The 16,219-nt window shown below is 44.8% G+C and overlaps 1 protein-coding gene across 5 annotated transcripts in view; it reads left to right on the forward strand.

Annotated features, from left to right (window-relative positions):
* The window catches only part of Katnal1 (katanin catalytic subunit A1 like 1), a 55,887-nt gene extending 41,669 nt beyond the window's left edge, over nucleotides 1-14,218 (forward strand). For all 5 annotated transcript variants that reach the window (XM_076923888.1, XM_076923890.1, XM_076923887.1 and 2 more), the window contains 3 exons: nucleotides 88-222; nucleotides 9,851-9,977; nucleotides 12,049-14,218. In XM_076923888.1, the coding sequence (XP_076780003.1) occupies nucleotides 88-222; nucleotides 9,851-9,977; nucleotides 12,049-12,247 (461 nt within the window). In that variant the 3' untranslated portion in view covers nucleotides 12,248-14,218. The remainder of the gene's footprint in view (nucleotides 1-87; nucleotides 223-9,850; nucleotides 9,978-12,048) is intronic.
* Nucleotides 14,219-16,219: the final 2,001 nt, after the last annotated feature.

The following is a 16,219-nucleotide window of genomic DNA, read 5'->3' on the forward strand; positions in this document are numbered from 1 at the left end:
CTAACACTTAGAGATGCTGGCTGAGGCAAAGGATTTCAGTGGCCATCATGGCGACACTGACAGCCTCTCCCTGCTCCCTGTGCCCAGGAGTTGGAGGAGCCTTAGAAAACGAAGATCCATCCAAAATGGTGATGGTCCTGGCTGCTACAAACTTCCCGTGGGACATCGATGAAGCTTTGCGCAGGAGGCTGGAGAAGAGGATCCACATCCCTCTCCCGACAGGTGCGGCGCCTTCCTTTACTGGGTTTGGAAGTTTCCGTCATTTCTGCTAACCCTTTTCTATTTATTTAAATCTCTGCATCACTGGCACTTGGTTTGAAGACCTCTGTGGTGTGAGAAGGCCAGTCTGAGTGATGGAAATAGAGGCCTCGTGACGTCCTCCGCATCTCAGAGAAACCACTGCAGCGTTTGTGCTGATAAGTTTGGTACCACTTGAGTTCTTACTTTTCAAATTGGGTTTCACTAACTCTTATTTAAATATTTTTAAAAAATTGTCTTAGGTACTTTGAAAAAATTGATTTCCTCTTGTATGTTGAAGTTTTCTTAAGCTGTTTTTATCTTTTTCCCTTGAGATAAATGTATATGTAATGAAAGGTGTGTATCCTAAGTGGATGATTGGATGAGTTCTTTGAACTGTGTTGTCAAGTTGAATCCGCACCCTAGACAGGATGTGGGGCTTTCTGTTACCCAGAAGGCCCGTGTGCCCGGCTTCACCCAGCTCTCCATTTCTACTCCTCCATCACCACAGACCACTTCTCTCTTGCTAAGCCTTGTATACACAGCATCATGACAGCAGACAGTCACTGGGGACGCTTGTCCTGCACAATGCCTTTGAGATCAGCACGTGTGACTATATCTGCCATCAGTTTCCTCTCTGTGTGATGCTGCTGCCGTGTGTTGGTTCCCCTGTTGATGGACACGTGAGCTGCTTCTACTTTCTGGCTATTATTATTATTTTTATGGATGCCTGTTTTTAGGTCTTTGGGATTGTATGAATAGATTAGTCAGTCAGAGGGGAGGCATATGCTCAACTTTATAAGACTGATGCTGTGCCCACCTCGAACAAGGCATCTGTACTTACCTTTATGAGAAACACACAAACCTGAGTGGTCATGCTGTGTCATATTGTCACCGTCATTATCACCGTCAATAAACAGGAAGGCCAGCTCTGCGGCAGCCTGGCCTACAGCGGCTGGCACCAGTGTTTCTGTGATTTGCTCTGGTCCATGTGAAATGTCTGTGTCTCTGATGACTTAAGATATTGAGCACCTTTTCATAAGCTTATGTAGTGTTTCCTCCCAGTTTATAATTTTAATATTTTATTCACACTTTATATAAATTCTCTTTACATTCGTTTTTATAATTTTTTCTTCTAGTTTATAGTTTGCTTTATAATGTTCTTTTTTTAAAAAAAGATGTATTTATTTATCTATTTATTGTGTGTGAGTACTCAGTGCACTGTCACTTTCTTCAGACGTACCAGAAGAGGGCATCAGATCCGTTACAGATGGCTGTGAGCCACCATGTGGTTGCTGGGAATTGAACTCAGGACCTCTGGCAGAGCAGTCAGTGCTCTTAACCACTGAGCCATCTCTCCAGCCCCTGCTTCTCAATGTTCTTAAAGTTATTTCTTGATAACCAGAATACTTTAATTTGGTAAAGACCTTTTGCCAAGGTTTTTTTTTTTTCCTTTTCTTTTTTATTAATAGGGCTTCCTGTATTTTAGGAAATGTTTGCTTACCCCCAGGCTACAACGTTTTCCTCTTCTGTTGACTTTTAGGAACTATACTTAGCTCTGTGACTCTCTTTGAGTTAATTGTATGCGTAGGCTGGCTTTTATTTCTTTCATGTGTATATTTGGTTCTAGTACCATTAAAAGGAATTTTCTCAGTTTAATAAAAATCTTAAAAACTGGCATATATCAGAATGTATTCTTGACAGTAATGGAATTGAATTAAGAATCAGTAAGCTATTTAGATTCCCCAAATATTTTACTACTAAACAAGTTAATTCTGAATAACAAAAGGGCCTATGAAACTTGGAAAAATAGAAAATATTTTTTATCTTAGTAGGAAAATATATCACACTAGGTATTGTGCTGTGACATAGTGAATTTAAGGTCTATAGACATGTACATTAAAAAGAAAGGCGTGATGGCTGGAGAGATGGCTCAGTAGTTAAGAGTTAATTGAACTCAAGACTGCTCTTCCAGAGATCTTGAGTTCAGTTCCCAGCAACCACAACCAACTGTAATGGGATCTGATGCCCTCTTCTGGTGTGTCTGAAGACAGCTACGGTGTACTCATAAATAAAATAAATACATCTTTTAAAAAAAAGGAACGCTTGAGTCGATATTATTTTAGATTGTGAAACAAATTAGGCTCAGTATGTTGGGAAAATAAATTATAAAAATGTTATGTGAAATACAAAATAGATTATTAACAAGGCAATTTTTTTTAAAATCTCTAGAGGAATAATCAAGAACAGCAGATAAATTACCAATGTTAGAAATAAGGAGTCACCACAACAGATCTTACAGACTAACTAGATTGTGTCAACTGAGTGAAAGTAGAATTTCTCTACATTTTCTCCATTGCATGTCTCTGGACATGCATGCAGTGTAGACCATGTAAGTCATCGTGGGTGAAAAGTCACAGCTGTTCACAGTTGCACTTAAAAAAGAAGGCAGGCCTCAACTTGGTCCTCTCTTTTCTACTTTGAGAAAATGAGGAAGTTAAACTCATAGAGAAAGCTCTACCTGTGCCACAGTCTAGCGAGTCAGAGACAGTTGTCCTGAATGCCAGATAGTAGACACAGTCAGACATAAGTTCCCCTCTTCTTTTTCCTATCAGGGGAAAAGCCTGGACACTCTCCCATGGAGCTGTGCAAGTTCTTTTCAAAATGCTGTAGGCAAAGCTCCTGAAGCACCCGGGGCGTTCTGGTGTTAGTGACCCTCAGGCCACAGTGTGCTGATTCCTCCTCAGTGTTCAGCCTGAGCCAGCAGTGCTCTGGGAAGCTGGAATGTGGGGTGCACACGTCCCTCTTCTCATTCCCTCCACGGGGAAGCTACAATTGGCCTTTCTTCCTGGTCTCCAGGAGCTGTGTTAGCTCAGGTCAGAACTGACTGCTGTAGTCAACAGCTGTTCTTACCCATTTCCACACAGTGCATGCAATGAGTGTGCCTACTTCTGGAACTGTTATGTGGCTTCCAAGCCATGCTGAGGTTAAGCCACTGTCTCCCCATCATCAGAGGAACCGCAGCTAGGGTTTCTTACTTGATGTCCTGTCGCCACTCTCAGCCTCTGTTTTTAATGTGATGTCAGCTGTCATGGTCCCCTTGTGTGTTGAGGTGTGTCTTTCTGTCTCTGGTTAATTCTTTGTTTTAAAATCAGTTTTACTGAGAATTGGCTTAGACACAATAAACTTATCCCCTTAAGAGTCTGAGATATGGCAGCTGTATGCCAGCCACCATGAAACTACACACCAAGAAGCACTGCCACTTTTCTCCAGAAAAAGCATCCTGAGCCCTTCCCAGTCCGCCTTCCTTCTTCCCCACTGAGCTGATTTGCTGCTTTTGTTGTTTCACTGTGTGAACATGTCACAGACTGTCCCTCCATTCCCTGTTGGTTGATATTAGAGTCTTTCTAGCTTAGGGTCATTGTGAACGAACTGACAGTTGGGTGTTTGGTGGCCTATGTGCTACTGTCTCCGGCACGTTTGGCTGTAGCAGCCGGCTGGTCACTGTCCTCTCTACTGTTTTTAAGACAGTGCCCTTCGTATTGCAGTAGTTGACCGGTACATGCCGTTCTCTTTTCTTTATCCTGCATGTGTGTTAGATGTTTTGGTCTTACTGCCCCTGTCACTGGGGTGCTGGCCATTTCCTCTAGCCTGTTTTCCTCATAGGCTCCATCCATCTCTGTCCACTGACCCTTTCCTCCGCCATCTCTTTGCTGCTTTATATCTGTCCTGTGAGTATCCATTTTAGGCCTCACATTTCCAGTTTTTAAATAGTTCATGGCTTTGCTGGGACTCCTCCCTGTTGTCTCGTCCACTAGAGGCTTTGCCGGGATGCCTGCCTCCCTGTGGTCTCGTCCACATGTCTCTCCTCCCTTTAACTCCTGCAGTTCTCTCCCTGCATTGTTCATGTGACCTGTGAATTAGATCAGGGCCACAGAAGTGATGCTAAGGACTTCTGAATCTGGGTCAGAGAAAGGATAGTTTCTGCTGACGTCCTTCTCATGAGGACCAGGCAGCCATGACATGAGGTTACTCAGGCAGCCATGGGGAAGCCCACATAGGAACCGAAGACTTCTACTAACAGCCACCATCTTGCCAGTCACAGAAATGAGCTGCTTCTAGACTGACTAGTCCAGGCCTGTAGTACCACCGCACAAGTACTTTCTGTCCTGCTTAGCTTTAGCTGTCCATTTGACACAGCCTAGAGAAGGGAATCTCAATGGATTGGCTCCATCAGACTGGGCTGTGAACATGTCTGTGGGGAGTTGTTTTGGTTATTAGTTGATGCAGGTGGGACCAGTCTACTGTGGGTAGCAGGTAGCAAGTGGTTTTTCCTCCATGTTTCTGTTGTAGCTCTCAGCTGTGAGTGAGTTCCCTGGTTGGAGGTAATGTTCAGTACTGTATTGAGTACTGAGCGGTCCAGCCTTTGCTCTCCTGTTTAAGTTCCTACTGTGACTTCCCTCAGTGATAGACTGTGACCTGGAAATGGGAGCCAATATCTTATCACAGCAATGGAAGGAAACTAGGGTATGCTCTAGGTCAGACAAAGAAAAAGGACCAATAGAGTGTATCTGTCTGTCTGCTTCTCTGTCTGGCTGTTGGTGGGGTTGTGGGAAGGAGTGAGAGAGGAGAGAGGAAGAGAGAGATTGTTGGATAGAATAATTCAGGGTATGGCTCATGAAGTCACAGAGGCTGGCAAGTCCACGGGAAGAGCTGATGCCATGGGCAGTTAAGCCAGAAGCCTGTCTGCCTCCAGGCTCCCATTTTCTGGACAAGGCCAATGTTTTAACTATCCAAGCCTTCAGCTGGGGTGAGGGCCAGCCACACTGTGGAGCAGGTGCTTTGCTATCGTCAAAGTCACCAAGTTAAATACTGATCTCCATTTTGGGCACTTGGTCCCAGCCACTGTGGACCCTAAGCCAGACATTCTAGATAAGCTGCTTCTAGATTCCTGATTCACGGAAACTGTAAGACTAATACATTATTTCAGGCCTCTTTGCTTCAGTTTAACGTTTACTCAAAACTAGACTGTCACTTCCTACTTTATGTTAGCCATTCTGCCCTTTAGACAACCCTGTTTCTATTCACTGTTTTATAGTTTTCTTGATCCATTTGCATTTTTCTGTTTCTTAATCCATTGTGTGATTTATATCATATGCGTTATATTGTAGCACATCTGGGTTTTATATCATACACGTTATATTGTAGCACATCTGGGTATTACTTTCCTATAAAGGATGTTCCTGCTGGCACTCAGAGGCAAAACTAAGAAAAAACTCATCTTAAAATTCTTGGGGCTGGAAAGATGGCCAGTGCTTTAAGAGCACTGGCTGCTTTTTGAGAGAACTCTGGTTTGATTCCCAGCGCTAACATGCTAGCTCACAACCATCTGTAACTGGAGTCCCAGGGGATTCAAAGCTATCTTCTGGCCTCCGCAGGCATTGCACACACAGGGTCATAGCCATACAAGCAGGTGAACCCTGAGACATGAAAACACTAGGCCTCCGTGACTTCGCCTAAGTTTATAGTTGTTCACCATAGGAGGGCAGGTCTCCTGTCAGTTGTTTCTCCATGGGTAGAAAGGGAAGTCTTGCCTATGAATTTTGAAACTGTACTTCTATAACATATTATTTGATCTCTCCTGTGACTTGGCCTCCAGGCTGGCTGATGTAATTAGTTGGTAGAATTTCATCTCACAGGCCCTGCCATATGTCACTTGCCTCGACTGTCACTTTTATTCTTCTACTTTTGATAATCTTATTACTTAAACACATTTCCTTTTCTTATAGTAGTGCTTAATTACTGGTTGAGCTTATGAGATGATCTTACTTAGAGCAGTAGCTGAAGTGACTTCACTTAGAGATTCAGCCATCATGACTGTCTGACTGTGTCACAACTCTGTGCCAGTGACCTGAGCGTGTTTGTCCCAAAGGCCCCCAGGCTCATTTCCATGTCCAGAACCAGTACCTGGGAGCAAAGAGTTCCGAGTTGTGCCCTTTCTTTTCTTCTTCCAAGCAATGGAAAATGCTTGCCTGTTATCTCCCCACTGTGACGATTCACGCTGGCTTGTCTCTCTCGGCTGTGTGTGCGTGAACTTGGGGCCGAATCGTTTATTAGCTTTCTCTGTTTATTCAGTAACTGGCAAGTCAAATGCTCTTGTCCCCACTTCTAGGAAAGAGACAGGACATCCTCAGAACTCAGCAGTCCCCAGAGTGTCCTCCCAAGCACACTCCCTTCCAGGCCCGCTGCTAACCACCGTCGTTCCTTTTATAAAAATGATTTATTGTTTTTTCTCGTAATTGTATCACTTAATAATATATTTCCAAACAGTCTTATTTCTTTTGCAATTTTACACGAGTTCAGTTCGTCTGCTGCTTTTGCTCAGCACGTTTCCACATGCAGATGTCGTTCCGTTCTGGAACCGTGTGCTGTTCTATTGTGTTCATTCTTAGTGTGCTATGGCAAGTACTATAGCATAGTTACATCAAAGAACAGAAATCCACTTGTTCACGGTTCTCGAAGTCACAAGTCCAAGACAAAGGTGTCATGGAAGGTGTGGGGTGCATGCCGTGGTAGATCTCTCTCACACGTTGAGTGTCAGAGATACAAAAAAAACCTGTTATTTAGCAATGGGATAATAGAGAAGAGGAAACTCTGCTTAAAGCCAGCTTCTCTACCACAGAGCTGGTTCTACATGCAGGGGAGGAGTGACAAAGGAGAGAGGAACCCAGGGAGGAACGTGGCAGTCCTGGGCAGAGGTCCTGCAGGCGCCACCTCTCCTCATTCCTTTGGTGGTCATTGTGGCTGGTAGGGAACTTTACGGTGAAGGGGAATGAGAGACTAGGCACATCTCTGTCAGATTAATTCTGAATTAGAGGACAAGACAGTTCTCTAGTACTTAGCCTCTGTCTACGTGCAAGGTGAGTAGAATCTGCCCAGAGGATAAGCTAGCCAGGAGGACAGACATAGGATGAAGGGACAGATGCCAGGCCTTCTCATCCTATCCTGGTCGTGGGACATCTGTAGACCCAGGGGAAGACCGTGTTTCCTTCTAAAGTGGCTGTCCAGGCTCAAGGAAAGGAGCTGAAGCTGCTGTTTACAGTAATGCTGTGGTACAGGTCTTCTCCAAGGCTGTGGGGGAAATCACCAATAGTGTAGACTAGCGTATGTCCCTCACAATTACTGCTGTTTAGTCACCTGAGCAAGCAAAGGATTATTCAGCTTTCCTTAGGATCAAGGCTGTGTAGACATCTTTCACTCCAAGACGCTTCTCTTAGTAGATGCCATCTTCCTCTGGTATCCACATGTGACCTCCCTCCTGAGTGTGTCTGTGCTCTAACGTCTCTGTAAGAACACCGGTTACATTGGGTTAGGGCACAGTCACATGACCTCTTTTGAGGTCTTTTAAAAAACCTGTCACCAAGTGCAGTCAAACTCCAAAGGACTTGGAGTTAGAACTTCAGCATAAGAATATTTGGGGGCATATAATAGAAGTCCCCAATTCAAGCGTGTTCTACACGGTAGCTTCCCTTGTGCTTCCATTGTGTGTGTGTGTGTGGTGTGTGTGCATAGCCACATGCGTGTGATCACGTGAGCATGAGTGCTGTGCACAGGCCTCTGGAGGCCAGAGGTCAGTGTTGGGTGTCTTCCTCTGTCCCCCTCCTCAGTTTTTGAGACAGGGTCTCTCACTGGCTTGGAGCTCATTGACTGACTAGGCCAGCTGACAAGTGAGCCCTCAGGACCCGTGTCTGCCTCGCAGCTCAGGGACCACGGTTCATGCTGCCCCTCCCAGACTTTGATGTGGGTGCTAGGCATCCAGACTCGGGTCCTCGTGCTCTCATGGTGAATGGTTTATCTGCTGAGCAGCTGTCTCTGCGGCCCCAGCATTCCTCTGTAAAAGCCTGTATCGTGAGAGTGCTCCCCGAGCTCATTAACTGGCTTCCTAGTTATTTCCTGAAATAGTAGAATTTTACATTTATTTTACTTGTAATGCATTGGCACTGACTTTTGTGTATAGTATGGGGGAAACCGGATCTCATTTTCCATGAGGATAGGTTTGCTTTTCTTCATTGCCCAACCCAACTGCCATCACTGGGAACCTAGCACCTGCCTTGCTCCCATTTTTGTCCCACTGATCTGTTCGTCTCCAGAGAGTCTCACGGCAGGCAGGATGCTGTCGCTCTGCAGACCGTCATGCAAATGGACAGCAGTGACTCTTCCCACCGCGCTGCGCTTCCAGAGCGTCTCGGTCTTAACCATTCTGTAAACAGGCCTCTTCAGACATTTTGTGGAAATGCTTTGATGTTAGGAATTGGGGGAAGAATTGTAAGTGTCATGAAAGATAAAACTAATAAAGATAAACAGGTAGGGGTGGACTCTAACAGGCAATTCTGAAGTGTGGTGTGAACCTAGGATGTAATGGGGTAGATGCCAGGAAACTGGGCAGACAGGGACACTGCACTTTGAATTGTGTTTCAGGTACTTACCGAGGCCCTGCTGTTGTATGTCCTGATAATAGTGAAAAGTATGCATATATGTCTTTGTTCTCAGGAAATGTGTGCTCATGAGCAAGTGGGTATAATGGTACCTGCAGCCAGCTCTCAATTCACGTGTGTGTGTGTGTGTGTGTGTGTGTGTGTGTGTGATATAAGGAATTCAAGTGGTACTGTTAGTCCCCAGTGAATTGTGAAGAGATGTAAAGAATTTTTTCCTGTATATTTAAAATTTCTGAAAATAATAGTTGAGGAAAATTAACTTTATTTTGTATCTTAGAAAAGAGAAACCCAGGTAAACCTGTCATGGCCTGTCATAGTGTTTTGTTCAAGCAGGTCTACCTCAAACTACAGCAACGGAATACCAAGTGGCTCAGCATAGAACAATGTCTGTGCCAGCATGGGAAGGAGACCGTGCTGACACCAAGTACCCCTGGACTAGTGCTCTAAGTAGAAGCTTCACCCTGGAGCTGTTTGCGCTCACTGCAAAGCCTTAGAAGCTTTTCTGAACCATGGACAAGAGCTTCTTAAATCTGTCATTCTAACATTTGAACATGGTTATTCTGAGAAGTTACACTCCGTTTTGTCTCTTTTGAGAAACTAAGCCAAATAGTTTCTCTATTTTAAAAGTAATTCTCTGTGTATAGGTATTTAGCCAGCACATATTAGAACCACATGCATTGCAATGCCTACAGAGGCCAGAAGAGGGCGTCAGATCCCCTGGAACTGGAGATGGTGTGAGCCGCTTGTGGGTGCTCGAAATTGAATCCAGGACCTCTGCAAGAGCAGCCAGTGTTCTTGACTGCTGAGCTGCCGCTGCGTCCCCCAGATGTTTTTATTTAGAAGCGGTTCTGGTGCTTGAAGACAGTGTTTATCTTCAGTGTTTATCAGAGCTGTGGTTCTCACAGTAGGCATCTGGCATCTATAAGGAGAATAAAGTCCCACCAGGTTTCAGCGACCACATACAGAAAGTAGAGGCTGCATTGTGTGGCAAAGAGAAGTGCTGGGGGCCTCGCTGGCTAGGTCTCTTCTTTACTCTGCTTTCCTTTCCTGGATGTTAGAATGGGATCCCTCAGCAACAGGAGTCGTAAGTTTACACGAGACATTTCATCTTCCAACAGCACAAGGAAGAGCAGAGCTCCTGAAGATCAGCCTTCGGGAGGTGGAGCTGGATCCTGACATCTGCCTGGAGGACATCGCAGACAAGACTGAGGGCTACTCGGGCGCTGACATCACTAACATCTGCAGGTGTGTCTCGGTGACCTGTGGCTGAGCCCCCACGTCAGTTTTATGTGTGCAGGATAGCTGGTCTTACCATCAGTGGCATTAGCCTCAAACCTGAAGGTAGCACCCTGTTTCCTGGAGGCTTGCACTTATTTTTTTTCTTTTCAAGTAGCTTTCTTTCTTTTTAAAAGGTTATTTTTTGACATTATAATATAATTACCACACTGTTCTCCCTTCACTTTCCTTTCGCCGACCTGACTGCCTAGACGTAAACAGGAGCAGCCATGCTAACACCCAGGCCGCCAAGCTCAGGAGTCCTAGACAGAGAAAAGCAGACAGCCAAGGAATGCTGAGAGCAGAGAGACAGTCTTCTTGCATGCAGTGCACAAATGGTCAGCTCTAAAGACATACACATGTAATATAATACAGATGTTTCCCCGTAATCTACACCTTGATTGATGGTTTGACAAACACATACATAATATGATGGCTTTTGCTTTCTCTTGCTCAATTCTTGATACCAGGTCCTCTGTTGCCCCGACTGTCTGTACATTCATGCTCCTCCTGCCTCTGTCTCAGAAATGCTAAGATTACGGACACTCTCTTAGGGTTTTGCTAGGGTTTTGCGAGTGCTGGTCAAGTGCTCCACAGAAATACTGTGTCTTACTTGGCAACAGTAGCTGAGCAGCCCCTAGCCAATCGGCTTTAGGGTGGAGCCCAGCCACGGAAGCAATAGCGTGTAGCTTTATTGGGCAAATTTGGACCACATGAGGATGAACAAAGTTGACCGGTTTCATTGATGGAAGAGACAGTTTTCAGTTTCCTTCCACATTAAGGACTTCATGATTGTAGCTACATCACTGGAAACCGAGAACTTAGCTCTTACATGGAGAAGTCTGCATCCTGGGCTCCTGGCTCTCCCTGAGAGCTTTAGCATCTCCTCTCCTGTGTTTTCTGTGGGTGCATTTGAGTCTACAGGCCTCATGCTCACTATAAGTAACACAGTCTCTGTAGTAAAACACTGGCAGACCTGAAGGTGAGACTGTCTTGTCCTCCCTGGTAGGTCTTGATGAGAACACAGTTGATCAGGAGAAGCGTCCCACAGACATCCCCAAGGCAACCTGTGTATGGAGTCGCTCACTTCCCTGCCTTTACTCCATTTGCCCAGGCTGTACACTGACTTATTGGCTGTAGACTTGAATCATTTTAACATTAGCCAAATGTTCATTCCAAGTCTGCAATTCTGTATTCCAAAATTGATTTCCTCTTCCTAAACTTCTAGGCTGTTTTTGAGGCACAGAGAAGAAAACTGGGTACTAGCTGAGCTCGCCCCAGGCCTCTGTGATAACGTGTACTTCCCAACTCCTATCCTGTTTCTGTGTGTGTGTGTGTGTGTGTGTGTGTGTGTGTGTTTTGCAGGTGTATGAATGTGTGCAGATGCCTGTGCGCATGTGTGCACTTGGAGATCAGAGATCAATCTTAGATGTTGTTTCTCAGGTGCTGGCTATCTGATTTTGATATCTATATGATAAATAGGGGTGGGTTTCTTTTTGGTTTTGCAGGGTCTCACTGTGTATCTCTAGCTGGCTATGTAAACAATGTTAGACCCAAAATCATAGAAGTCTGCTTATTTCTACCTTCTGGTTACTGGGCTAACTCTGTGTACCACTATCCCTGGCCTCACCCTGGATTTTGAGACAAGGCCTCTCAGTGGCCTTAGGATTGTCAAGTAGGCTAGGATAGCTGGCCAACAGGCCCTAGGGATTTCTGTTTTCACCTTCCCAGGCCTACAATGACAAGCATGTGCCAATATACCCAGAATTTGGGGGGGGGGGGTGGAGTGGGAATTGAACCCTTGGTCTTCATGCTTAGATAGCCAGCAGGATTCTAACTGAGCTATCTCCCCAGCTTGGTTTTGGTTTTGAATCTCTTCTGAAGCTTCAGGATGTGACTGGAGTCTTCTAAGAAGTATAAGGAAAGCACATATAACTCGGTCCTCCGAATGTTTGTGGTAACATTGTAATACAACGTTTGTGGTAACATTGCTGAGAGCAGGTGCAGGAATGGCTGCTGACTCCTCCGCCTGTGATTCCAGGGACGCTTCTTTGATGGCCATGAGGCGACGCATCAATGGCTTGAGTCCAGAAGAGATCCGGGCCCTGTCCAAGGAGGAGCTGCAGATGCCTGTCACCAGAGGGGACTTGGAGTTGGCGCTTAAGAAAATCGCCAAGTCTGTCTCTGCGGCAGATCTGGAGAAGTACGAAAAGTGGATGGTTGAGTTCGGGTCTGCGTGATTGGTCAGCTCATCCATTTCTGGGAGTTTTGTTTATGAAATATGAAGAAATTTCTGAAATTAAAAACAATCTGGAATTTTTAATCAGAGAAATCTTCACTTAAAGGCCAAAACAAAACAAAAAATGCCTAAAGGTACAGAGAAACGTAGTTGAGAAACAAGAGACACTCATAGAGTCTGCTGGCTTTGGGTTACCTAGCCTTACACTGGTGGTACAGAAGAAGCAAGCCAATGGCTTGGGCTGAGGGAGCGGCTCTATGCAGGGAGGGCCTTGTTTACAAAGCATTGGCAAAGTTTTCTTGCGCACACTTGCATTGACTGTTTGTTTGGAATTGTCACTTTGAGTGGAATGATCGTGAATTCTTTAGGAAATGATGATCTTTAAATGTGTAGAATGTAATAATTCCTGTTAGAGACTAATCTGTAGTTAGTATACTTACTGCTCCTGGCTCACCAGTTCCTCTGTTAGCTGCTGCCTTATGTCCGTCAGGGAAGAGTCTGTGGCCAATGGCTCCTTAGACATTTGCCAAGTGTTTTTTCCCTGGCCTGCAGTCATTGTGCCGGTGCCTCTCGTGCTTGCTTCCTTTGGAACGATGGGAAGAGTCCTTACTTTCAGCTGCAGCCTTCACCCTTGAAGCTCTCACTTCACTCAGTATGCCCAAATCAATATGGCTATTGCTTTTTCTCACCTCTAACACTGTATGCTTTGTAGAGTTTGACTTTGGTGTTTAGATCAGTAATCTGATTCTAAGCAAGACTAGTCTCCTAGGCTAATGCAAAAGAACCGTTTCCCACTTTTCTACATGTGAGTATTTTGCCAGCACATATGTCTGCATACCACATGCTTGCAGTGCCTGAGGAGGCCAGAAGAGAACATTGGATCCCCTGGTTCTGGAATTATAGCTGTGTGAGCCACCATGTAGATGCTGGGAACCAAAGCCAGGTTCTCTGTATAATGGCTGAGTCACCCTCCAACCCCACACACAGAATCTATGAACTTGTACACGCAGTGGGACTAGAGCAGACATCTGCCATGCTCATTAGACATGGAGTTAGCCGGGAAGGAGGATCTCAGAAAGGGAGCCACATGAGTGTGGTCACACGCCCTGTCCCCTGATGTTCCTCCTCTGGAATTAACTTATGCCTGCCCCTTCTGGATCATCAGGCAGTGCTTTCATTGACTTTAAAAGCTTGTCTAAGCCAGGCAGTGGTGGCGCACGCCTTTAATCCCAGCACTTGGGAGGCAGAGGCAGAAGGATTTCTGAGTTCCAGGCCAGCCTGATCTACAGAGTGAGTGCCAGGACAGCCAGGGCTACACAGAAAAACCCTGTCTTGAAAAAACAAACAAACAAAAAAAGCTTGTCTAATAATAGGCTGTTTCTCAAGCTTATTTTTAAATCATATACTATATACACCTTAGAGGTACTTTTAAAAACTCCTAGTATGTTGTTTAAGATATTTGACCTCTTTTTCTTACTAAAACCTATAAATGCATCATGCTCTTTTCAGGAGACATAAACCTGACTCTTTAAACTCGTGGATTCATCTGGTTACTATAAATTGCCCCCTTTCTTCTGAGACAGAGTGAAGGGGTCTAGCAGGCTGGACCATGACCAACACAGGCCTGAGCATGGCAAACATGGCACTGACAGGTTTTGCCCTTCACCCTTTTCCCCCTGCTCAGCTGTTAGATCTCGGTCCTGAAGCTCCTTATCAAGGTCTGGCCCATACTTGGTCACTGACTCGTTCCTGAGACTGAACACCAAGGTCCAGCAACCAGACTTCATTATTTTGGCTAACCTAACTAAAACACCCAATCAGATCTTACCAGCACAGTATAGCTCATTCTAAGACAGAACTACCCCTTTTCCTCTTAAAATTAACACTTACAAAACTATTTACTGTTGTTTCTGTGTAATTCAGATTCAGCCACCTTGTCTCTCTGCCTTGCTTAATAAAGGTTCTCTTTGCATTTGGCTTGTGCTTGGCTGTAGGTGTTTGGGTGTCGTCTGTGCCTATCCTGGAGTTCAGAGGGGAGCATCCCACAGAACACAGGTCCCGTCACACAGATTATAAAATTTCAAATCAAAAGACATCATTTTATTGTAATGGGACTAATTTTGAAAAATTAGACTGAGAGACTTTTCCTTCCGTGAACAAACTTGCTTTTATTTATTTATTTTGAGGAAGAGTCTTCTTTGTTGCCAATGCTGGTCTTCAACTCTTAGGCCCAGCTGTTTCAGCTTCCAGAGTAGCTGGGACTCCAGGCACCACACCACACCAAACGTTTATTTATAAACGTTTAAAATAAACATTTAATGTGGAAGGCTGATTCAGGAGGAGCAGTAGGAAACAGGAACAGCCCAGATGTCCTCCAACTGCTGAAAGGATGATGAAAATATCACACACGCACGCGCACACACACACACACACACACACAGAGAGAGAGAGAGAGAGAGAGAGAGAGAGAGAGAGAGAGAGAGAGAGAGAGAGAGAGAGAGAGAGTCTGAAGCCAGCCTGTATGGAATAGCAAGGCCCTGTCTCAAAAGTCAAACAGAAAGAAACAACCCCACTCAAATCCTCTTGTGCTTAAAAAAGAAAGAGAAAGGAAGGAAGGAAGGAAGGAAGGAAGGAAGGAAGGAAGGAAGGAAGGAAGGAAGGAAGGAAGGGAAGAGAGAGAAGAGAAGAGAAGAGAAGAGAAGAGAAGAGAAGAGAAGAGAAGAGAAGAGAAGAGAAGAGAAGAGAAGAGAGACAAAAAGACCTTCTCTATAACCCTGCTGGCTGGTAGACCTTTTCTGGCTTTGGCATTACTTATCTTGCATAAACCTATTCTTTCTGAAGTCCTCATGCACCCGCAGTGCAGCCCTGGGTCTATCCCAAGGTAGGTGGTGGTCTGTACTAAGTAAGTCACATGTGCTCCCTCCATTTCTCCCTCTTCATATGCTGTCAGTGGACAGCAAAGTTTGCTTGTCTTAAACCCCTGTACAGATCTGCAAGAGACCACTCAGATGTCTCTCTCTTGTAAGATGCGCTGTCTGTACACTGTCATGGCGGCAAGAGGCGTGTTACCTTGCCCACAGTAGGGATTGTTTTCTTTGCTGCTCTGGGTTGTAAAGCAGATGTGTCATCACAGTAGAAGTAGTTGACTCTACTTCCTTGGGAAACAGGAGCATTGGCGTGCAGCAGGGACTGTGTGTGCGTAGTTGTGTGACAGGAGCGTCGTGGATAGTCCTGTCATGGGCACACTGTGCTGATCACCTTCTGTGTACACGGTGGATGGAGGTGCGTGATTTGCCAAGCTGTGCTGAACTCTGAAGCTCTGGCTGGACATTTTCTCCAGTAACTGTCACTCCTGGCTTCTGCTACTAAAGCATGAGTTTAGCTCATAAATGGGGAGATGACAATCTATGTGTTTGGGAAAGAGGATATACAAAAAGGGTTTCCCCAGATGCTTGTTTAAAAAAAAATAAACAAACCTTTGATTGGCTTTAAAATGAAAAGTTTTAAACAATTAAACAATTGGTTTAAACAATCAAACAATCAGTTGTCTAAACAATTGATTGTTTAAACACACAAACAATTTAAAATAAAGCGATTAAAGATCTATTTTAATGCACCCACTTTATAATTTTTGTGCCATAATTACACAAGTAATTATGATAAGTGTATAGGCAGCTAATGTGTTTGCTGCAAAAGTTTTACTTCCATAATTTCTTTTTTAAAGAAAGATAATATTAGTAAAATGTCCCTGACAAATGGCTCCTTAAGGGAAGCTGTGGCCTCCTAGTTATTCAGCTGCGAAACAGGTGACATCACAGGTCTTTCACTCAATCAGTTTGATCATTCTGCAGAGTGACAATAGTCATCAGAAATACCAGACATTGTGGGAGCATCCTGCGGGGGGTGGGGGGTGTTGCAGGAGAGCCTGGGTCACAGTTCAGTCACATAGCTGTTTAACTTTCAGGTAGTTCAA

Source organism: Arvicanthis niloticus, chromosome 24 (genome assembly GCF_011762505.2).
Source record: "Arvicanthis niloticus isolate mArvNil1 chromosome 24, mArvNil1.pat.X, whole genome shotgun sequence".
Taxonomy (NCBI): Eukaryota; Metazoa; Chordata; class Mammalia; order Rodentia; family Muridae; genus Arvicanthis; species Arvicanthis niloticus.